The sequence below is a fragment of the Motacilla alba genome, chromosome 8 (assembly GCF_015832195.1).
Source record: "Motacilla alba alba isolate MOTALB_02 chromosome 8, Motacilla_alba_V1.0_pri, whole genome shotgun sequence".
Classification (NCBI taxonomy): Eukaryota; Metazoa; Chordata; class Aves; order Passeriformes; family Motacillidae; genus Motacilla; species Motacilla alba.
The window spans coordinates 26,467,406-26,491,493 of NC_052023.1; the positions used below are offsets into that span (position 1 = coordinate 26,467,406).

General features: G+C 49.9%; 1 protein-coding gene and 1 long non-coding RNA gene across 3 annotated transcripts in view; one reads left to right on the top strand and one right to left on the bottom strand.

Moving 5' to 3' along the window:
• Positions 1–24,088, bottom strand: part of TNR (tenascin R) — a 76,767-nt gene that overhangs the window by 23,076 nt on the left and 29,603 nt on the right. The window contains exons 2-6 of one of the 2 annotated variants that reach the window (XM_038144464.1): positions 9,528–10,083; positions 6,377–6,853; positions 5,074–5,337; positions 4,147–4,262; positions 1,615–1,765 (exon numbers count right to left, since the gene is read on the bottom strand). In XM_038144464.1, the coding sequence (XP_038000392.1) occupies positions 1,615–1,765; positions 4,147–4,262; positions 5,074–5,337; positions 6,377–6,853; positions 9,528–10,023 (1,504 nt within the window). In that variant the 5' untranslated portion in view covers positions 10,024–10,083. Of the gene's footprint in view, positions 1–1,614; positions 1,766–4,146; positions 4,263–5,073; positions 5,338–6,376; positions 6,854–9,527; positions 10,084–24,088 lie in introns of those variants that run through there. The other variant, XM_038144465.1, reaches the window with a different exon arrangement.
• On the top strand, positions 777–5,105 carry LOC119703942. The gene is made up of 3 exons (XR_005257796.1): positions 777–1,175; positions 1,483–1,599; positions 4,968–5,105. It is a non-coding gene; the product is annotated as an uncharacterized LOC119703942 (long non-coding RNA).

Sequence of the window (24,088 nt, forward strand, 5' to 3'; positions counted from 1 at the left end):
ACACTCAGCCTTTGGACATCCTGGGCTCAAGCCTGGCTGATGGATGCTTTGACTCCAGCAGGACTGGATGGATGGATGGATGGATGGATGGATGGATGGATGGATGGATGGATGGATGGAGCCAAGCCTTGCCATTGCTCCTGTGCCATGGCAGTGCTCATGCAGGAAGCCTGCTGGGCAGCCTGTGTTATCACTTAGGTGATCACAAGGTGGGTGAAAAAGCCCACTTTGGTTCTGTAATTCAGACTGTAGCATATACACACACACCTAATATAATGGCAGTATATAATAAGGGTCTGCTGAATGCTGCACCTGGACGTTCTGGGGGACAAGCATGTGGGCAGGGATGGGAAGCATGGTGGGGGAAGGTTAGAAAAGGACATGGAGGAATTTGGAGTAGTGAGGTGAGGTTTGTGGGCAGAACAGCAGAGGAAGGAGCACAGCTGGGAGTCCCAGTGTTCAGGAAGGAGCTGTCTGTCCAGCTTGGCCAGGACCAGGTCATGCATACCCTCAATCTCCAACTGCTTCATGCTGTCCAGTCATCCAGGTGATCCACATCTATTTAGCTCTGTGGCATAAAACCATGCCTGTGCTACCTGATCCTAGCACAAGATGTTGAGGAAGGGCAAGGGTGGTGGGGATAAAGCTCTGGGGGTGCTGCAGAGGAAGGCAGACTCCCCAGCACAGGGATCCCTCCACAGAGCACAGATCCCAGAGCCCACCGCTCCACCTGCACTCCCTGCAAAGGTCAACCCTTGAGTTTGAAGTACCAGCTTCTATTTTTGCTGACTTCCCAGGGAAAGGAAGTTTCTGGCTTGACCAGGAGATGTCTCTATTAAGCCACGTCGAGCTGAACGCGGAGGCACAGCAGGAGGAGAGGACTGTGCTGGGGAAGATCAGCCCTGCAACAAACTGCAGCGGTGGAGGGACCCTCCCTGCACTCTCACCGCTGCCTCAATTAGCAGCACCTTACTGCAGCCCTCCGGCAGCTATTTAAGTGCTGTTTCCTCTTGGAACAGCTCAGGTGGAGCCAGTAGACGTCTGCCTGGCTTTCAAGACAGACTGCAGCAGATCTGGTGTGAAGAGCCTCTTCTCCCCCGTGAGCTCTTCCCATCACGGCATCTCCTTCAGCAAGAAGACCCAGCAGAATTTCCCCTGATCTACAGGAAGGACCAGTGAGTAGGCAAACAAATTGGTTAGGAAGGGACATGCTGCTGCTCCTGGCTCCCTACCCTGCTGCCTGATTTGCTTGAATAGGTGGGAGTTGAGGGCATTTAGTGGCACAAAAGCAGGTGGGAATTTTAATCTGTTATATATGAGTAAGTAATACATTTGTAGATATATTTTTGAGGGCATCCATCCTCCAAAATGTGAGATTAGCAGAGAAGAATAATTTATCCAGATATACAATAAAAGCAGAACTGTGTCCTCCCTCCCAACCCCATTAACCTCGCCACGGTTTCTGCACTTGTGACAATTTAGGAGAGAGAGGGACAAAATACTGCATGAAGAAGCTGTTGCTGCAATGTTGGCTGCAAGTTTCATCCCTGCCCGTGGGACTCTATTTTCGGGACCAAGCCACTGTTGTGCTGCCCCCAGGTGAGGCTCACTCACGGGTTGAGACGCTGTCAGAGGTGGGAGGGCTTCTGGCTTGTTCCTTCAGGGCCACGAGGGTGACAGTGTACTCTTCCCCTGGCTTCAGCCCCGTCTGGTTGAAGGTGGTGACGGTGCTGGGGAGCTGGGCGATCACACCACCCTCGTTGTTCTGTCAGGTAATGAAACAAGCGTTAACCCTCCCCCACCAACTGGTGTTTTGGGGGGACATGTGCACAAAGAGGAGGTGCCCCCCCTGCTGCATCCTTCCACAGACCCCTCTGCATCCCCAAATCATGCGGTCTCCTTGGCACACCCCACCACGGAGGGAGAAAGCTGGGATGAAGTCATCCAGCAAGTGTGGAGTACTCGTGTTGTTGGGCTGCAAAATCCTCCCCATCCCTCCTCCCTCCCCAGCTTCTGTATATTTGTGCCTCTGCTGCTCAGAAAGAGGAAAAACGATTAAGCCAAAGCCTTGGCTAGAGTTGTTTTCCCTGCTCTTTGGGTGCCGGGAGCCTTTTGTTGTTGATGTATAGGTATGAAGCTGTGAGGTCTTTATTTTGCTGTCACCTGCTTTCTAGCCATCTTTAGCACACTCATTTAGGCCTTGTGGTTTTGCCCTGTAAAACTGTAAGGCTTTAAACAACTGCACATGTCACCTTTCCTGCCAGTGCTTGGACAAAGGATCTTTTCTTGCTGCTGTCTTCACCAATAACACGCTAAACAAATCTTTGCACATAACTCTCAATTCATATTCATCCCTTTTCTCATCAAATAGGAAACCTTCCATTTTAGCCATCAGTTACCATTTTACCTTTCCTAATTTTCTTTGATAAATCTGTCTTCTCTCTGTCTTTTTCCCACCCCATCCCCAGTGCAGGCAGCAGATGGGCAATCCTGCCTGACCCAGCTTCTGTGGGGGTGAGAGCATCACAGAGACCACGGAAGGAGAGTGGAAAGCTTTGCAGGAAGCTGCAAGCATCCTCCTCGGGCTGCTGAGGACCAAATTAGCATTTCCTCACCCAGTTTCTGGGAAGGCAGGGTGGTCAATTTTTCTCACAGAGGGTTGTGATGCTGCAGTTATAACTCTGTTGTTTTTAGCCTTTGGGAATGGGTTTTGGGTTTGTTTGAGGTGTGGCAATGTTTTGGCATGTACCCAAGCAGGCATTGCTTGCAGGGCAGTAAAGGACACAGCACCCTCTGCCTAATTTTAGGGGAAAAGGCAATGATGGAGACTCAAGAGAGGCCAATTTTGGCAGCTGATGGGCAGGAACATGACTGTGACTTTATGTCTTAACTCATGGATTTGAGAACTTTAAAGCCCAGTGAGCTACATCCCTTCCCTACCCAAGACCCTGCACCCAGGAACAGCCACCCTTTTGCATTTTATCTGCCTTTAAATCCCAAAATGTTTCCATGTATTTTTAAGTTTAGGCTTAAAAGAAGAAAAAAGAACCAATGGTTTGCATTTATTTGCTTCAGGGGGATGCTGTTCAGCTTAATTCCTGAGTAATAGTGAAATGTTTGGAAGAGCTATTTTTTTCCTCCCAAAAGCTTTTCTCTGGTATTGCTACATTTTTCAGCTTTAATCTTGAATGATCACCTGATGGTGACTGCAAATTATCCCAGGGTCCATGCCTGCGTTGCATGAGCTTCACCTTCGGACACAATTTGCACGTGGATGTAGCCAACATCACATCAATAATCTCCCAGCAACTCTTTGGAAATGAGAGGATTGAGTTATTTAAGGCAATTGGGCCCTTGCTCTGTGCTGTGCAATGATACTTCACAGTTAAGAGTATTTAAAACTTCAGGGCCAAATTCTGCAGTCCTCCACTGCCCAGAGCTGCCTTTGATTCCAGTGCAGGTTTTGTACAAGTGAAAACACCATAATTGAGCCCTTAATCAGCATTTCTTTTACTGCTGGGGCTTGAATACTCTTATGAAGAGGCTCCATGTACAATTGAAGCTATACTTATGGCTAAATGGTGTAGAAATTATGAATATAGATTAAATACTTGATGTACAATTTTTGTCGCTGTGCACAGAAAATACGGGGTATTTAGGGCAACATTTTTATCCTTTCATCTTTTCTGGCACGGCTTCTACCTGCTCGTCACTGCGATTAAAATTCCATGGCAGGAATTAACCGTGCTTGTGACTCGGGTGGGGGCTGAAGGTTGCTGTCTGAGAGCCAGCAGCTGCTCACTTTGATCCAGGCTGCTTTGGGGAGCTTAGTGTAGAGAGCAGGGCAAGGAAGAGGAGGAGGAGAAAGATGGAAAGGAAAAAGAGGGTGCAACAACAAGAGGCAGCGAGGCTGGAAGGTTCTTTTTCCCCCATCGCTGGGTTTTTTGGGGGGACATTTCTTTGAGGACATGCATGTCTCGACACAAAAACTAATAGGGAAATGCAGGCTGGCAGTCTGGGGAGTCTGATGTGCAGCACAGAAGTGGCAAACACAGGCTGGGTATTTTGGGAAGGGGGTAATTGGAAACTGATTGGGGATGCACTCACTGGGTGCACCCTGCAGTGCCGTGGGTGTGGCAGCAGTACCTTGGGGATGAAGCTGATCTCCCAGCCGTCCAAGGGGAAGGAGAAGGGCTCCCACTGCACCTCTGCCGTGGTCTCTGTGACGGTCTTGAACTTCAGCCCCTGGGGCGTGGCGAGGTCTGGAAGGGAGCAGGGGGTGGTGAGCAGAGCGGGCTGGGTGGGCACATGCTGTGGGTGTACCCACCCTGCCCCCTGTGGGTATTTTGTTATCTGGGTAACAGAAAAGGGGAAACTTTTGGTAACTGCTAGCAAAATTCGTTTTCCCTCACTCCATGTGGGTTGGAGGGAAAAGAGGGAAATGCCTGGACCTGTGGACACTGAGGCATCATCCCACTGCATTATCACGTGAACAGAGTGAATGCTGGGGTTGCAAAGGGGTGTCTGGATAGTTTCTGTTTTGCCCCTGCCCTCTGTATCCTTAGTCTCCAAGAAACCTCTCTGGAGGTTGGCATTGCAGCCTGATACTCCTGTTTTCCTCTGTTCATCACAGTCCTGGTCAGGACTGTGTGTCTCCTGATGCACAGCAGCATACCCTCTTGCTGCACCATCACCCATATCATGGGGAGTCATCACAGGGAATCACCCGCTCAGGAGCGGGAGGAAGACCCGAGACTTCCGTGTTATGTTGTAGTATTTTCTCTGAGGAAAAAAAAGTCACATTTTGGGCCACATTCTGGGGGCTTCAATCAAACTCTGGAAGATTTTTCTTCTCTTTAGACACCCAGGTTTTCATCCAAACTGAGTCTTTCTGAAGAGGATGGACACATTTCCTCCCTTCCTATATCCCTATACTGATAGAATTTTTCTCTTTTTTCTTTTTCAAGGCTCAAGTTTCTGCTGCTAGAAGGTTTTTATGTAAAAAGAAAGCCAGCTTGAGCATCCCCTCAGGATACATGGCTCAGCGAGTGACAAGTGCAGTAGGATACTTACTGGTCATCACCTTGGAGCTAACGGGGATGCTGGAGACGTCACTGATGACCGCATAGATGCTGACATTGTAGGCAACACCTGGCTCCAGATCTGTGATGGTGATGCTGCTCCAGTCCCCGGGCACCCTCTGCTGGAGCTGGGTGCCCCCTGGCACGGCGGGCTGGTAGGACACCACGTACTCGGTGGCTGCCCCGGGGCTGTCCCAAGCCAGCTCGATGGAGCTGTCGCTGATCCCCGTCACCCGCAGGTTCTCAGGAGGAGACACTGGTGGGAAGGGCAGAGGTGTGGAGAGTGTCAGCATGGCTTATTCTTCCACTCCTGTGGGAGGCTGTGTAGGTCTGCCGGAGGGCCATGGGCATGGGCTGGGGGTTATGGGCTAGCTGTGGTTGTCTGAGCAGCTATAGCAAGGTAAAGGCTCAGGAGAACCTGTTGCACTAAGGGTTTAGCCCTCATGTTGGGGATGTGTGGGAATTTATAAAATTAGAGGGTATTGGGAAAATCGTAAAAGATAGGTTTTAGAGGTAGTAGAATTGTGATTAGAATTAAGTAGTAGCTATAAAATTGGTTAGTAGAAAAATTATGTAAGCAGTAAGGATAAATAGAACAATGCTTTGTGTATTAACATTTGTTTAGAATAATTTAAGTTGTAGAAAAGCAAATTTAGTAAGATATTAGGAAGTTTAAAGCTTAATAATGGAGTTTTGTGTATTGTGTTTTAAGGCTTACAAGTAGGTATTGTATTCTAAATAAGCAAACACTGTATTAACCAAAGGTACATGTGCTTATAGTGGTTGGATAGAACCACTGTCAATAAATATGCTTTTGCTTTGTGTGATTGGTCAAAAAACTTTTAAAGTGAGTTGTAACATTAAGTTTTTATCTGCTGCCCGGGAGGTGAGCTGAGGGCATCTTCCCATTGTCACAACCATGTAATGAGGCTGATGCTGGAAAATACAGCAGCTCAAGGCACGTTCCTAGCAACCTCATCCCGTTCGTGATTTGCACATGGCCCCCGGCCAGTGACAGGATGAACCTCACTAGCTTTCTGCTCACCTCCCAAACCTTCATAGGATGAACCTGAGCTTTTTGCTCACCTTCCAGACTTTTGTCCATGGCATCTTTGGGGACAGGGATAGAAGGGAGATAGATAGATAGATAGGACACACTGAGGTCCCACAGTGTGGCTAAGTGATGCTCTCTGCCGGGTATGGACTTCTCCCGGGTGCTCCTATGGGACTCTGGGCACCTCGAAACCCTGGCTTACACAAGGCTGAAGCCTGCCTCTCCTCCCCCCCTCCTCTACCTGCCGAGCAGTCCTGCCCGTCATAGCCTCCCTCGCAGACGCAGAGCCCGTCGCGGCAGACGCCGCGGCCGCTGCAGGCGCCGGGGCAGCGCGGCCGGCCGCAGTCCTCGCCGGCGAAGCCCTCCTGGCACACGCAGGTGCCGTTCTCGCAGCGGCCCCGGCCCGAGCAGTCGCGGGGGCAGCGCAGCTGGGAGCAATCCTCCCCGGCGAAGCCCTCCTCGCACACGCACTCGCCGTCCACGCAGAGCCCGCGGGAGCCGCAGCCGGCGGGGCAGCGGAGCTGGGAGCAGTCCTCGCCCCCGTAGTCGCTGTCGCAGATGCACTGGCCCTCCAGGCACACGCCGCGGCTGGAGCAGCCCCCGGGGCAGCGCGGCTCGGAGCAGTTGCTGCCCGCCCAGCCCTCCATGCACACGCAGCTGCACGACTCCAGGCTGAAATTCCCGTGGCCGCTGCACTGCGGGATGTAATCCAGCTGCCCTGCAAGGATGCGGGAGCGAGGGTCAGAACCCAGCGGGCGGGAGGTGGCAGAAGGTCGGGCTTGGTCGCAGGTCAGCCCTCTGAAGGGCTGGAGAAGGGCGGCAGGTGTGGGGCAAGGGGGGATAGTTCTCCCTCTGAGCGTGCCCAGCCCTGGCCAGCTGATGGCTTTAGGGCTCAAAGGGGAAGAATTGGTGGGGTTTGGGTGGATCTTTCCCTAGGGAGCAGTGGCCTCTGTAACTATGGGTGCCATCAGCCTTGTGGTGGAGCAGGTGCTCCCTTTGGTTTCTCTCCAGCTCATCACTCAGTTGACAGGACCTTCCCTAGACCTCTTACTGGGAAAACCACCTTTCACCTTCCCTGGCCAAACCCTCTGCACCAGCCATGACTCTTCTGGTCTCACATCTACCCACTTCTCCTTTTTAAAGACGAGAGATCCCCAGCTGCTTTCTCTCTCCTATACAAAGTAAGTATGTACCCAAAGGCATCATCTTCATCCCTATCCTGGTGAGCCTGGTTAGGACAGTGGAAAAGCAGGGACAGCACAAGGGCTCTGTGGCCAGCACCTTTAATGCCCCCTCTTTACCTGGCAGCCTTGCACAGGATGCCCTGGGGTGAGGAGGGATGATGGGGATGAAGGCACCAGGCACTGGCACTGCTAATCTCCCCCTGACACAGAGCCATTGCTCCAGCCAAGGGTTTATCCCAGGCAGGCTAACTTTCCCTTGCTGATCTGTACTGCTTTTCCTCATGTGAACCAAGGAAGGACAGAAACCCTTTCTGTGCCTCTTCCAAACCATGGGAAACCTTTGAACCCCGAAGGCCCCCAAGCCCCAGGACTCAGTCCCCAGCTAAATTTTCCATCCTAGCTGACCCTCCCAAGCAGCTTTTCCAGTGTGGGGATGTAGCAGATGCACGTGTAAAAGCAGCTCAGTTACATCCTGTGCCAGACAGACACATTTGGGTTACTTTGCAGGACAATTCCCATCCAAACTGCAAATACTGGGAATGCCAGTCAGGATCGCTTCAGATCTCAGCCTCTAGTTAAGATATCAAAAGATAAGAGAGGATGCTTGTAAGTGTGCTGGAGAAAAGAGGCTTTCCTCAGGGAAATTGCCTTGGGTGTGGGGTAGGGATCCTGATTCCTTTGCAGTGCAGTGAATTGAAAGCAACTCTGGTAAAAATAAATAAAATTACTCCAGTTTTAGCTCAGCACATCTGTGATGGGAGTGGGGACTCCACCAAGCAATGAATATTTAATGGGACTGTCTATGCATCTTGCAAGTAACCCAAATAGGCCCATCAGAGTTTCAAATGAATTCCTTTAAAACAGGTTTTTCCCATAGCATTTCCTACGTGATTTTAACCCTTGCTTTGCACAGACTGGTGCTTCCTGTTTTGTCTTAGCTATTAATGCAGCTGATGGATGTGGCACTGGGAGGGATGTGGGCTGACACATTGTCTTCCACTGGCCACATGATAGATGCCAGCCCAAGCCACCTCGCTGTGTGTCCATCCTTGTTGCTTCCTCCCTGACCAACACACCTTTGGTGGAACTCTTGACCTGAGGATTGCTTGCACCCATTTCATTCTAATGTGTCCTACACACAGAAAAATGGGTCCTTCCACTGGAAAAATCACACTAATAGATGCAAAACTTTAAAATAAAAAATGCAGTGAGTATTTGGGGTAAAAGGGTTGATTTTAATTTCTCTTCCTTTCTGTTGCTGTTCTTGGTGTGAAAAGCAGTTTTCCCCTGGAAAGATGCCCTGTGTGGTTCCCTTGCTTAGCGTTTTCTTCCCTGCAAGGAGCCCTGGTGTGCTGAAGCCATGAGCAGGGCTGGGCTGCATTTGGGATGGATGCCCTTTGGGACAGCCCCTCTTCCTCGAGACAAGGAGAACTATCAGCATGCTGGCTCCTGGACCATGGAAATGCAGCTGCCAGCCCAAACCTTCCTGACCCATCCCATTTCAGCTGAGTGCTGCTTTCCTGACCCTGGGGGACAGCTGGGGTGGAACGAGGGGCTGCCTTCAATGGAGTAACCCCAATGGGACCTCTTGGTCCTCCACAAAAGCACATCTTTTTATTCAGATGGAGTACCATGTTGATGGGTTTGTGCCTTTTTTTTTTAAAGTTTTTTTTGCTTATTTCATTTTTTGGGGGGGGGGGGTTAATCCTTTTTTTTTTTTTAACTCAGCTTTTTAGATGTATTCACTCCCCCTGCAGAGAAGGTGAAGGGGCTTATTGCCAACTCCCATGGGGCTGCCTTCAGCCCAGGGACAGCTTAGGAGAGCAGCAGCTGCATCTCTGCTCCCTGTCCCACAAGCAGTGGCAGATGTCTTAGAGTGTTGGGAGGACTGCAGAGTTGGGAGATTGCCCTGCTCCCCCCTAACCAGCTGTAGTTTCATCCCTAAAGGGGGTTCAGCTCTCTCTCCATTACGGAGTTTTCACAGCGAGTGTGGCACAGGCACTCAAGTGACCAAAGCCCTCCCAGGGCTTTTCCGGGCTTAGAGGACTTCAGCTAAGTTTTTTCACTAAAGCCACAGCCCCATCGTGGGTAAACACTGGTTTTCCTCTGTCACCACTCTGAATGGCAGCATCAGGTTTTGCATTATTTCTCCTGCCTTTCGCTCAAGCCCTCAGTCCCCAGCAAGAGCTAACAGGATGGCATTACTACCTGTGGCTGCATTTTCTTGGCAGCAATTGGAGGTGCATTGGTCCCGGAGGATGGAGACCTCCCTCTCCAGCATCTCAATCCTGCTCAGCAGCTCCTGCAGGGATGGGAGGGAGGTGGAGCACTTGCAGGCCTGCTTGGGCATGTTTATCCTGTGGGTGAAGGTGACCTGGCTCTCGCTGTCGGAGGTCTGCTCCGTGTACTCTGCCAGCCGGTCGTCTTCTGAACTCACCTCCTCGCCCGAAGACTTGAACATGGATGAGCAGCAGCTGTCCAGAGGGATGTTGATGTTGTAGATGTGGTGGAAGACCATGGGCTGCTCTTTGACGGGTGGGCTGCAGTTGGCGAGGCCACCTGCCTCGTCCACCGCTGTCCTCTCAGCCGGCTCTGTCGTCACCTCCAGACTGCACTCAAAAGGCTTGAGGACAGCGCCCAGCAGAAGCAAGTTGAAGCTGATGACCACACTCCTCAGGATCGGGTTTTCACCATCAGTCCCCATTTTCCTGGGTGAAGGAAGAGCCTTCCAAGCTAGTCTTGGTCAGCCAAGAGTGGGGAGGACCTGGGAACACAGAAGCAGAAGAGCATGGTTGGTGTTAGCCTCGAAATTATGCTCAGCACAGAGAGGCAAATCCTTCTTGGCAGTTATCTAGACAAATGCAGTCCTGCTGGCCTTGGTGTGTAGGGACACAGTTTGTGGTAATTGGGATGGGGCTGGGCCCAGCCTCATCCCCAGTGGGCAGAGCTGTGAGAAGCAGGTGAGCAGCACTGACAGCAGTGAGCCATGGAGTGCCCAGGGGCACTGAGCAACCCCCAAAGGGAGCAGAGGGCACACAGGGGCACTGCACCAACATGAGGGGATGAAAGGCTGGGCTGAAGAACAAGAGGCGCAGACGCTTGCAGCCTTCTGAGGTGCTCTGGTGATGCTCTGTGTGGGTTGAAGCTTTCTGAAATTGTACAGTGTTACTCTGTGTATTGTGGCTGTCCTAACTGTGATATTGGTGGAGCCTAAATCAACCCCAACCCATGGCTGGTAGGAAGACCTTTTCATAGCCCTTGAGCAGTGATGAAGACAGATTCTTGTTGTTACTGCTTTTTTATTTAGGAAACAATTAATGTGGTGCTATCAAAGCACCAAATACTCATCTCTGGGCCATATCACTTACCACATCTTACTTTGCCGTGCTCTGCCGATGCTATTACCTTGAGCAATTGCTACTTCTTGCTTCTAATGGCCCTCCTGCTCTGGAGCTCCTCTCCAGCTCCCTGGGGAGTATCCCTGCCTCCCCCATTGCTGAGTGGGGGAGGCAGGGATATCCCCATCCTAACCCCATCCTCCTTTGCTGCTGAGTGAAAATATTTGTTTGCTGGTTTCTCTCCAACACCACCTGAGACTCCTTTGGTAGGCCCGCTTTTTTTTTCCTGGTTTTAGGAAAAGCAAGAAAAACAGAAATAACTCTGCAATGGGATGGCTCTGACCATGCTCACAGAAGACAGGCTCTGTGAGTTGCAATTTGGGGCTGCATTCTCAGACTCTGACTCCCTCAAGTCCTCCTCTGCCTTCTGGTCTCTCTGCTGGCTCCTGGGTGGCCCTGGCTGACCCATGGAGAGACTCCTTGTCCCTACATAATGGGGCAGCCGTGACAGGGGAAGGCACGGGGACTAATGAACACTGGCTGCCTTTGATTGACTCGCTGGTGCTCAAATCTCAGCACCCCCTCCTTGGCCTCTCACTTGGCTTTTTGTGTGTGCTCAGAGTGGAAGTAATTGTGGCCATGGGCCAGCTGCTCTGAGCCGGGCCAGTGCTTCAAAGGAAAACTCTTTGCAGGATTACAGGAGCAGCTTAGGCATGGGGAAATGAAATCCTTCCTCTCCCCCTCTGCGGGTCCAGCTTGCCTCAAGAGAGACATCAGAGCCTGTCTGTGAGCACAACTGCATGGGGGGAGAAGGGTTCCTTGTGGATGCGGGAATGAGGGAGTGGGAGATAGATGGTGGATAAAGGAGGGTTGCTGGATAATGACAGTGAGCAGGGTGGTTGGGCAGTTAATGACTCTGTAACCCATAGACCGAAAGCCATTCGTCTGCTGGTAGGAACTGCCAGGCTTATTGATCTGAATCTCTTTATCAGGACATTCATTACAGCTGCCCAGCTCCCGGGTCTGAGTGATAAGTCATGGCATGCCCTCCTGCCCCTCAGGCAGGGCATGATGCTGTGGGAATGTTGGCATCCCTGGGGGATGATGCTGAGGAGATTTCTTGTAATATTACTGGCTGGGCTCTTAGTTGTGAAATGGTGAAAAGTCACCACGGTTCAGGCTGACCCCAGCTCAAACCAGGCTGAATCCATAGGGCAGGTGGATGCTCCTTGGAGTCCACCAACCCAGAGCAGGCCAGACATCCCCACTAATCCTCAACTTCTTCCCAGAGGCTTGGGCTGGCAGCTCTGAAGCCCTGCCAAGTTTGTGAACGCATTCCTGAGCTCTGTCATCCCCATTCCCTCTCTGGTCCCACTCTGTCTCCTGCTCCTCGTGTCAACAGTTTGCTTTTCCCTAAAAAGGGGAAAGGACCTGAAGGACCCATCACAGTGAGCTCAGCCAGGGTGGGCTGGGAGAGCTCTGGGGCTGCAGGAGCAGTCTGACAGCTTGTGTCTACCTGGGAAGAGAAGTTGCATCAACATTCCTCCTTTGGCTTCCTCATTTTCCTGTGCTCCTGATGCTTCCCAGCCCAGCTCACACTGCAGTGACAGAACCATTAAAAACCAGTGGTGGGGGGAACAGATCCAGGACTGGATGTTTTTCGTCCCTCCTTCACAAGGAAAAGAAACCAGTTACAGTGTCATTTAATGTGTAAAACTGGTTGCATTAGAGCAAATTCACCTAGGTTGCTTTTAGTCTTTTTTTTTTATTTACGGCTTTGTTGTCCCCAAGTTCAGATAAAACTCCCAGCTGGTGGCCTTCTTGATGGCTTTGATCCCTTCATCCCTAGAGGTGGCCTTGGAAAACCTCCCATCCAGGGCAGTGAAGGCAGCTTTGAGCCTGTCACTTTGCTGGTGTCTGATGTCAATGTCCTTCTCCTTCACTTTCTGCTGGACTGAGACAACGCCTCTCCATCCCGGAATGGCCTCCTGTGTAAACAGGATAGGACAGCTGATCTCCAGTTGCCTCTGGCACAGCACAAGCTTGGGGCTGCTTCTATATTTTACCAGAACTGGTTACCTTTGGTTTGTTTTGCTCTTTTTTTTTTTTTTTTTTCCTACAACCCCCCTGAAACATGGGTGTTTGAATGAAAGTTCAAATTAAAGAGTTACTACAGTTAATTATGAAGTTTGGCAGGCATGGAGCTTTTGGCTCCAAAGCATTTCAACTTTGGGGAGCTGTGAAAGAATCAATCTGCTGCAATTTCTCTGTGGTGCTCAATAAAAAATACAGGCAATAGAAAACTGAGAAAAATATTTGAGGGTTTTGCCAAACATATACCACAGCAAAGCTCTCTCTTTTCCTCCCCATCAGCCTCTCTCCATCCAGGATTTGTGCCTTATGGGCCAGCAAAGGAAGAAATATAAAAACCCTATTAAATCCACAGCGCATCCACCCTAATTATATCTTTTCAGTTATTTTTACATTCTGCTGATGGGCTGTAGCTGTGTGAGCAGCTTTATGAGGATGAATGCAAAAGGAGCCCTGTGTGTGGGGATGCTTGGAGCAGCTGTGCTGAGAAAGTCATTAATGGTGTGGCAGTGGTTTGGGGGGTGGGGGGAACAGAATCCCCCCAAAATGCAGCATCTGCAGCCCTTTTTTTATAGCTTAGCAATGAGAATGTACCAGATGCAAACTGGGCTTTTGCAGGATGGGTGCAGAGACATCAGATCTGCACAAAGAGTATGATGCCAGCAGCTTTGTCCTTGGCATTTTGTGGGGACAGTTTAATATTTGGGTGGTCCAACAATATTTCTATTTTCAGGGCAGTTTTGATGAATTGCTTTGCAAAAAAAAAAAAAAAAAGAGTCAGATGTTGCCTAGGAAGATGCTTGAGAAAGGAAAATATTTGTTTCTTCAGCCATATATTGTGCATTAAAATGTTTGAAATCACTAAAGATGTAAAAATGAATGAGAAACCTTTTAAGCTACCCAGAGCATATAGAGATGGATATGTGTGTATATATATTTATGGACAGTCATTGCATTCCCCTTTTCTGAGCAGCAGGTAAACCCCGAGCCCTGCTGTTTGGTGCAGATGACCAAGTGGAAAATCAGATCTGTTTAGAGTTCAGGCCCGTGCTCATCCTTGATGCTGACCAACAAACCATCAAGAAACAGAGCTTGCTGCCTGCTTCCTTGGCATGGCAGAGGCAAGCAGGTATTTGCTAACAGCCAGCAGTCCCTGAACCGTGTGATCAGAGCTGTGATGCCTTCCCTGCTGGAGCACAACTGGCAGGAGCCAGACCTCTGTGATGGATTTGCTCCCACTGCTGTTCATGGTGGGAGTGACCCCAGGCTATGGCAATGTGGGAATCCTCTGAGAGTATTATTTGGACTTTTGTGTTGAAAAGCGTCCTGCAGGTTTTCCATAAGCCAAAAGCTGCTGATGGATGGTTTTCAAAGCTGCCAAAAGCAAGTGCTTAGTGCAGATGGTGCCTGTTCCATGCAGCCCATGCAGCTTTCCTCTTGGGCTCACTGGGAAGGAAATTCAGCTCCATGGTATCCCTGGTTGGCCTCCCAGCCTTAGACTTTTCATTCCAAGGCGATCACACAGCTGGAAAACTGACCTGGACTGCATTGCAAGCTCAGAATCCCAGCTCTGGAATTTTTTGGGATGTCCAAAGTGAGGCTGCAGTACTCTGGTTTCGGGCAACTCATCGTTCCCATCCATCAGCATCATTAGTGCCTTGACAGTGAAACCTCTCCTGGGTGCCATGTCCTTCAGCCATGGCAGGTGAGGATGTGTCCATGGCAAGGCACACACCAAGAACTGGCACCCAGGGAAGGGGTGAATCACCATCCCTGAGGGATTTTTAAAAACTTGTATATATGGCACCTGGGGACAGTTTAGTGGTAGACTTGGCAGTGCCAAATTAATGGCTGGACCCTCATCTTCGAGGTCTTTTCCAACCCAAATGATTCTAGGATTCTCAGCCCCTGTGGTGTGTGCCTTGCTTTTGCTTTGCTTTGTGATTCAGCAAGATACTCTTGTCATTTTCCTGTCCCACTGGAAAGAAGAGCTGCTTCATTGCAGCAGCTGCTAATGGAGAAATAGTGGAAATATTTCTCCTCAGCAGCTGAAACTGCTGCAAATTTGTGTCATTTCACTCATCTGCACCAGTAGGGTCCTCCTGAGCAGATGCAGAGATGCAGCATGTCCTGCAGACTAATTCCCTCCTGCAGCTTTCTGAGGGGAAGCAGCACTGGTGCCCGGTTATGACTGATCTACTGATGGGTAATTTGCCTATTTAAAAAGGTTTTCATTGTGTTGTTCCAGGGGGAGAGTGAAGGTCCTTGCTGTGTGAAAGCAAATAAAGCCTTCTCCCTTTTCGACTCCTTCTGCACCCTCTGCTTAACTGCAATCCTTATCACCCCTCTAAACGCAGCCTGTTGCAGGATTTTGGGGAAATTAAAGGAGGTGGAAAGCTTAGAGAAGCAAACCATCCACTGTAACAGTGGTTGCTTGATTGCCAGATACTGTGGACTTATGGGGCCGAAGCTGAGGACCAAAACCAAAACCTGCACCACACCAGAAAAACGCAACTGAGTGTTTGCATTTCCATTCCATGCTCTCACCATCAGCCCTCAGATGGGAAATGATCACCCTGCTGACCAGTGACATGTTTGAGGATGAAATACTTTGATGCTTTTACCAGCTTTCCCTGACTATATGCAGATGAAGAAATCTATGGATCTCCCAACTGACTGCAAATTCTGCCAGTTAAAAAATTCACACACACCTCTGTCATTGCCACCCACATTGTCTTGCTTTCATTACATATTCTTGTATTGAATTGCCATGGAATGTATCAATAGCCTCTGTAAACTCCCACAGGAAAGCAAGCAATAGCTTAGTGCAGAGGTTTTTGGGGAAATCTCCTTTTATTTTCGCCTTTAGTGTGCATCCAGCATGTCTGGCTTCACATCACCTCAACAGCTGCCTCCTGCCCGCTCCCCTGCCAAGTCTGTGAATCACCAGGTTAAGTTTTATTTTAGCAACAGGTGCCAGCTCAAACCTGAGCCTATCCCAGCATTTTAAACAGCAAATTTTGGTGCTGTCTTCATTTATATATATATTTTTTTTTTACAGTATGTTATCAGCTCCCCATTCAAACTGTGTTTAAACACAAGCCACAAGGGAATTCTTGCTCAGTGCAGAGTTTGCTTCTGTGACTGGCTTGCCAAGGTGGGCACTTAATTTTATTCTGAAGACCAAGGTGGGTGCCCAGCTCCATAGTGCAAGCTGTTAGCAGTGAGCAGGCCTGGCCACTGCCTGTCCCTCTGCACTGTCACCAGCCCCAGTGCCCCGTGGGCAGCGCTGGGATGCAGCACAGGCAGTGAACACGTGGTCTGGCACAGGCTGGCTCGTGGTTAAAAGCTTTCCTCTCTTCTCCAACACAAACATGAAGACCTAGAAACACCCACAGTGTCCTGCAGGAAGGTGACCCATTCCCTTCTGCATCCAGGTGTGCCACCCTGCTCCAGTGGTGCCTGAAATCCCAGCCCCTAATGGGAGCTGCTGCCTGCTAGCACTGAGCTCTTCCACACCAGCTCGTGGGCATGTGTTTTGAGTTGTGACAAGTGACTATTTGGTAGCCTGGCCCTTTGAGCACTAAGATTTGATGTCTGTTGGAGGTGGCCTCAGCTGCCCTGCCGCCAGGACAGCCCTGTCCTTCGGGACTTCCAGCCTGGGCCAAGTCCCCACACCCTGCACTTCACACCACGTATTTATTCACAGGGAGCTGTGAAATGAACCCCTCCTCAGCAGGCCTGCATGCTGCAGAAGCGTTTATTTCATCTTTACATGGTGTCTCTGGGCATTTAAGGAGTTTTACCAGGGAGAGCTGGGGACAGAGGCTGGGATAGCTCCTGCTGCTGCCCTCACCAGCACCTCCATTTGCACATAGAGGTGCTTCTGGGTCATCACTCCTGCCCTGTGCCTGGGAGAGTTTAACTTTCTGAAGAAAGATTTCTTTCAAGGTGCTAGCCCTCAGTGCTGAAATTCTGCACTGTGTTCCCAAGCCCCATGGTGGCCATTGTCCCTGCCCCAGCAGCTCCTGGAGTTCCACTGGAGATGCTTAGAAGCTGTAAATGAGAAATTAGCTGCAATTGTGGAGCATCACAGGGCATAAATACCCTCTAAATCCTCTTTAATTACATGGTAGCACTTAATTACATGGCAACAAGAATGTAAGCACAAAAATAAATATGATTTCAGTTTTATCTTCAGCAGAGGCACTGGTAATTAATTTTGGAGGGTGATGCAGGACCTGCGTGGTGTGGACTCCACTAACACAGTACTGCAAAGGTGCTGCTGCCCAGGACAGACAAATCTCACTTCTTCTCCCTCTCCAACAGCCACAACTTTGTCACCTCTTCCCATTCTTCACTCAGTGTCATCCCTGTCTGTCTGTCGACATGCTGATGCACAGGCAGAGACTTGCAGATGTCAGGATAAGGCAGGACCTGGCTTGTGTGCACTCATCCTCCTTGTCTTAGGCTGGAAGATGCAGCTGGGGGTGTGTTCTGTCCCCATCTGTCAGAGGTGGGGCAGTTATCCTCTGTTCATTGGGCAGTTTTCTTTATCTCTTCCACAGCCAATCCTCCCTCCAGGAGATCTCTGCTGTTCATGGGCCATTAATTATTAATTCTCTTCTGCTCATGGCCAGTGAATGTCCCTGCATGGCTGATAACATTCCATCATCCCATGGGGAGATGCTCTGCCCAGGGCAGGAGCCAAGCATTCCTACCTGGATCCAATCTGACCCTGGAACAGCACAGCAGCCTTTGCCCACTGCATTCCCAGAGGAGCAGCTTTCTTCTCCCTGCATTCCCAGAGGAACACCAGGCCCATCTCCAGCAGCCCTGGAGCTGCAGAGGAAAACTCCAGCCTTGTGCAGGATCCCTGCTCCAGCAGAACCACAGCTGGCACTACAGGAGGGCTGCAGCCACCATGGAGTGGCACTGCTGCCACCACCCTGACCCACAGGGGGTCAGATCCTCTTCCGACTGCCAACGTTGGTTTTTTTGTACTATTGCATTTGTATTTTTAATTTTTCTAGTACAGAACTGTTATTCCTGTTCCCATATCTTTGCCTGAGAGCCCTTTAATTTCAAAATTGTAACAATTTGGAGGGAGGGGGTTTGCATTTTCCATTTCAGGGGAGGCTCCTGCCTTCCTTAGCTGACAGCTGGCTTTTCAAACCAAGGCATTCTTGCATGGAGAAAACGAGGCACGAGAGCCCCCCTGGTTCATTCATCCCACCTCAGCTGTGCTGTGAACTGACATCCTATAACCAGCCACGGGGATTTGGATCACTCTCAGCCTTTTGGGGTTTTTCCCCCATTTGCTCCCAGCGTTCTGCTCAGGTGCGGGCAGTGAGTCCCTGTGCTCCTCTGGCTGCTGCTTGCCTGTCACGTTGCATTAGAGCCTGCAAATCACCCCAGACCTCCTCAGGGCTGAGCAGAAGAGGATGCAAACCTGGCTTGGGATGCTTCTTTGCCAAAATGCTGCCACCCATTACCCCCAGCACAGACTGAGCACATGCCTTGATGAAGATAAAGGGGAGTGCAATGAAGCACAAAGTCACCTTGGAGTGCTTGGATGCCCCTTAACCCCTGTCACCCCATTCCACCACCCCATACAACCCCCATTTAAATGAAGAACAGTGCTGTGGACCAGCAGAGGAAGAGCCCTACTATTTCCCTAGATTTTTTTAACCCTAATTAGTGCATTGCAGCATGTTCCCCTGGGAACCCTGAGCAGGAGCACACAGGAATTCGATTTGCTTTCAATAAAAGCAGACCCACCTGCTGAAGTCAAATAAGCACAGTTTTTTTACTTGCTCTTCACTTTGCCAAGCCATTTGTACCCTTACCCAAAGTCAGGGGCATGGAAAAGTAATTCTCATCTGGTGCATTTTTGATTAATTTCCCCTTCAAATGTAATTTTACACCACAGAAATGAAGCAGAGCTGATGTGATCACAGTGGAGTATGCTGTGACTTTCCCCCACCTGCTTTAGAAGCCCCACACTGGAAAAAAAAATCAGATTTTCCTTTCTTTTTAATGTATTACTCAAACTAAACAGCATGTTACAGTCAATTTACATGCACATGCAACCTGGCAGGTAGCAGCAGGGATGGTGCTGTTTGAACCTCCCAATAATTGATATTTTCTACTTGCCTTCCCCTTGTAATTTCCCTGGAATGTAAAGAGCAGCAGCAGATACTTGTGGAACAGATTTGAGGCTGGAACGAAGCTGCCACGGTGGAGCTGGCTGAAGGGTGATTTTCCCTGGGCAAAGCTTGTTCCAGGCCCCTTTGGGGACCTGCAGGATCTCCTCAGGAGGGGAACAACTTCTGGTCAGCGACCACCAAGGAGCCTACAAAGATTTTCTATCACATCCCATTGGAAAGACAGAGAGAACATGAGCAAGCTGGAGCAGAGACATGAATCACAGTCCTGCTGCAGAGACTCCATTTGATAAATAATGTATATGGAGTTCACAGTGATAACTGCTTTCTTCCCACCCAGGCAGCCGGGCTGGGTTTGGATCCATTCCTCCTCCCAGGCAGTGTGACAGACTCTGTTTTGTCACACGGGTTAATCTGGGGCTTTTCTCACCACTGGCCATGCACACGTCTGGGCATGGAGAGGAGGTGGCATTCCCAGACATGGCAGGAGGAAAGAAATTTGCTGGGGGTGCACATTTGGGAGATCTCCTGAGGTAAATGCATGCCATGGATGTATGGCTGAGAGGAGATGTATGGCCCTGGGTCTGCACGTGGGCACCAGCTGCCCCAACACCAGGATGCTGCCCCCTGACCTGCACCCTGCAGAGGTGGCTTCTCCATCCCAGGAGCAAGGCCCTCCTCCCACCACTGAAATAATTTTTTTTGTCTATAGGCACGCTTTGCAAAGAGTACCTGGCACCTCCCACGGGTGGGTCCCCTCAGGCAAGATGGGACCTTGGAGGTGACAGCTGAATCACCTCTGGTTATCCCTGAGGAGCGCTGGAGCAAGGATTATCCTTTGTGATGCCATGCTGCTGTACAACAGCATGGAGTGAGGTGTTCCCATCACCTTCCCTGCCCAGTTTTCCTCCCCTTAGAGCATAGCAGCCACCACAACAGGACAATCCAAACTACAGGCTGGCCCTTGTCCTCCCTCGTGCGACATCTCAAGACACGGAGATGGGAAAATGGGGGCTGAAAGTTGGACTCTTAGGAAGCAAAAATAGGGAGTAACTTCCTCTTGCCTCTCTTGCTCTCGGGCTTCTGATGAATAGCAAGAGGGGATAGGGGAGGAGAGAGGAGAACTGTGACCACTCCTGAGCCTCAGAGATCGTGGTGACTCAGGGATCAACTCAGGGACCTAACCTGCAAGAGCCTGTCTGGCTCGAGGGCGCGAGAGGGGCTCACAGGTGCAGGACAGAGCTGGTCTGGGCTTTTAGGATGTGCAATAAGTCATGTGCTGTGGGTGTGCAGCTCAAATCCCAGATTTCTTTAAGTTTTGTCTTCCTGTCAGCTGGGATAGCCTCCATGGACATGTCTGGATCCAAGGAGCTGGCTGGGCACCTGCATGGAGCCACTAGAAGAATATAAAATGGCTTTCATCAAGGCACACCAGAGGAAATACTCTTTAGTCATTTTTATAGCAGGCCTTGAAAGCTTCGGCTGGAGTGATTTGGTTAAAAATAGATTTGTTTCTCTTGGAATTCGGTGGAAAACCTGGGCTACCATATTAATGAAGGTAAGTGAGAAAACTCATCTCTCTTCCCATTTTACATCCCTGTGGAAGAACTGGAAATAGCCTTTTACTGCAGAGATAAAAAAGATCCTTCTGAGGGGAAAGTAGCTGTAGTCAGTGTGGGCTTGTACCAGCTAAAGACTGGAGTTAGGTGAGGGTTTTATTGCTCTATAATAGGCAAGTGGCTCATCAAGGAGAGGATATAAATGCATAACAATTTCATGGAGCCAGTGCACAGCGTGAGAGCTTGGCAGCCAACCCACTGCTTTGCCGTGTATTTTAAGTGAGAGCGTGGTTTTGCTCACTCTAGTTCTCCAACTAGCATTGTATTAGTTCACAAGCAAACACTTAAAATCAATTTTAAGGCTGTTTTAATGCTGAAGAACTCTGTGGAGATCTAAGACTCAGGACGAAGGAGACCTCTCAGATCCTGTGACAGACAGTGATGTAAGCCCTTTCATGAATGGGTTACAATTCATCTTTGGATTGACTCCTGTGGTCCCTAGTGTCCCAGAATTCAGGCTCAGCACTTTGCATTTCCAAGATTTTCATAATTTCTAGTCCAAAATTAACCAGAGTTAGTTGAAACACACTTTCTTGCCTGCCTTTGCTGTGCTCCTTCACTTCTGCTCAAAGCAATAGATAAATGATGACCAATAACACATTGTGGCCATTTGAGTAGGGCTTGCTGAAGTGAGAAATGAAACCTCTTGGGCAGCAATTGCAGCAGTGGAAACAGCTAGAAATATTGATATGTCAGTGTTGGAGTGCAGCAATTTAAAAGTGAGGAAGTACTGGCTGCATCCTATTCCTACAGAAAGTGAGGAGCAAATGCCCCTTGATGCCTGCTGGGAGTGGGACAGCCCTGTCAAATGAGACAAACTCAAGCTGCTAATTGAGTGGATTTGGACTGCTTCTCACACAGCTGAAACAGGGCAAATAGGAGAGGGTTCAAAGGAATTTAATCCAAGGAGTGGTGGGCCTGTGGGAAGTTCACGAGGCTCAACAAGGTCAAGAGCAAAGCCTTGCATCTGGGTTGGGGCAACCCCTGCTATCGACACAAGCTGAGGAAAGAAGGGATAGAGAGCAAGCCTGGGAAGTTCTTGGAAGGAATGGCAGATGGAGGGCCGGGCATAAGCTTTCATAAGCCCAGAAAGTCACTCTCATCCTTGGTGGGCAGTGTGGGCAGCGGGTCAAGGAGGTGATGCCCCCCAGGTCAAGGAGGTGATGCCCCCCTCTTCTTGAGAAACCCCACCCCTGGCGTGCTGCAGCTGGCCCAGGTGTCCTCAGCACAGGAAAGACAGCCTGTTGGAGCAGGCCCAGAGGAGGTCATGAGGAAGCTCTGAGGGCTGGAGCACCTCTGCTATGCAAACAGGCTGGGAGAGCTGGGGGTGTTCAGCCAGGAGAAAAAGAAGGTTCCAGGGAGACCTTAGAGCACCTTCCAGTGCCTAAAGGGGCTTGAAGAGAGCTGGAGAGGGACTTTGGACAAGGATATGGAGTGACAGGACACAGGAAAAGGCTTCAAAACTGCAAGAGCAGTTTCCTATGGAATACTGAAATAACAGCCTACAGAACAGCACCGTGAGCTGGTGGAAGTTTACTTCTGTGCTGCTGTCAGAGACTAAAATGGTTCAAGCCTTAAACATTGTTAGGAGGGAGTTTTGCCCATTACAGCAAGAACTGTGTAAAGAAACTACAACCACAGAAGTCCTCCTTGAGGATTCCTGACTGGAGCCTTGGGCTGTGAGTGAACCTGCCTCGATAAGACAAAGGGGACGCTCTGGTCCCATCATCTCAGCTCTGGGGAGAGGTGAACAAGGCCAAGGGGAAAATATGCGTCCACAAGAAAGGCAGACACAGCACAAAATCATCCCTGACTGGGTTTGGGCTGGGGGAGACCACAGACACCCCCAGCCGAGGGGGAGGTTTTGGGTGTGGGGTGGAACCTCTGCTCAGAGGCACTGAGCACCCATCCTCCCTTACACAAAGCAGCCCTGCTGGGAGCCCCCAGCCCCAGAAAGGGCTATCCCCACATCCAGGGGACATTCCCATGGGAGGTGGCTGAGGGGGTGGCAGAACCCATCAAAGAGCCCCTAGAGTGCTCCCCAGAGGCCCTGCACTGTTGTGTTCTCAAAGCAGAAGTGTTGTTATCTTATTGCAAAAGTCCCATACCTGCTGGGTGATTTCTCATGGGTAGCTCTTCTCAACACTGCTCCTTCTTTTTCAAAGCCCAGACAGCAACTGGCTCTAGGTGCCAGTTCTCCCTGTCTTATAGGACTGTTCTTCCTTGTTGGTTACAGCTGTGAGTCAAGCCTGTTTCTGATCTTGGATAATTGGCCTGGCTGCAACTCTTTGGGGGTAAAGCTGCTTTTTACACATTTCTTATACTCCATTCCCACCACACTGCACCCCAGGACTGCAGGGGGTGAAAGGGATGGCACAGACCCAGAGTCCGGTGACCCAGAGTCAAACTGCACCCCTGCCAGGGGAGGCACCTGGGCATCCCCTCCTGGCCTGAGGTGGGAAAATACATTAACCCTTCACATCCTGTGCTTTCAGGGCACCCTCACCACCAGAAAACCAGCTGGAGGATCATCCAGATACCAGTGGGATCCACGGAGGGGTGACATTTCCTTTATTCTGTCTCTGCTACTCTCTTCGGTCCCCCCACCTCTTTCCTCTTTTTTAATTCCTCTCCCCCTACTTACTATCATATCAAATCCATGCTACTGAAGTTGGCATTTGGTCTTGTTTGCACCTTAATTCAGGCAGAGGCATCTCTAAGAACTTTATAAATTGGACCATAACAGCTGCCAATCTAATTTTCCATTCTAGAGAGACATTTTAGAACTCAAAGTCCTCTTACTTCGGTGGAACTTTCTGTGTAGCACTTTTCTTTCCCAAAGTCCAAAAGTACTCTACTAAAATGCAATGAGAAAGGAAAACAGACCCCTCAGGCACATGCTTGGCTGGGAGGGTGACAGAGATGACTCCACTGCCCAAATTGTGGAAAACAAATTAATTTCACAGTCTGGTCTGAGATTTGGGTGGGTTCTCTTCCTATCCTGGCTGGCCTTGCCATGTCTAATGTGGCATTTAGCTGCTCTCTGGGAGATACAACTGTGCTGTGATGTCTCTGATTGCTTATCTTCTTTCATGAGTGGAGTACACAGAAAAAAAAGTTCTTTCAATGCAAGCCTTGGCTGGAAGATCAATAGCCATGACATGATGGTTTTTTCCTAATATTCAGGTTTGTAGGGCTTGGGGAGTATGTGGAGAAAATTTCTTTTCATGCAGCACATGGACATGACAAATTTTACTGTTGGGTTCTGGGCTTTTATCACAAACTTCCTGCCCAGCCACTGGCCAGGCAGCAAGCCAGGACTCCCTGTACTCATCTCAGACCCCTTCTGCCCAAAGAGATGGACACCCTAGAGCTAGAGCAGGGCTGTGTTTAGCTCAGCGTCCTGGTGTGCCTCACGGAGGGTCTCTCACTCCCTGGTGCTCGTGCAGTGCTGCAGGATGCCCTGACAGAAGGTTTTCTGCTTGTAGGTCATTTTAATAATTTTCATGAATGATTTTGTTTCTTGGCAGAGAATTGAGTCTGCTAGACACAGG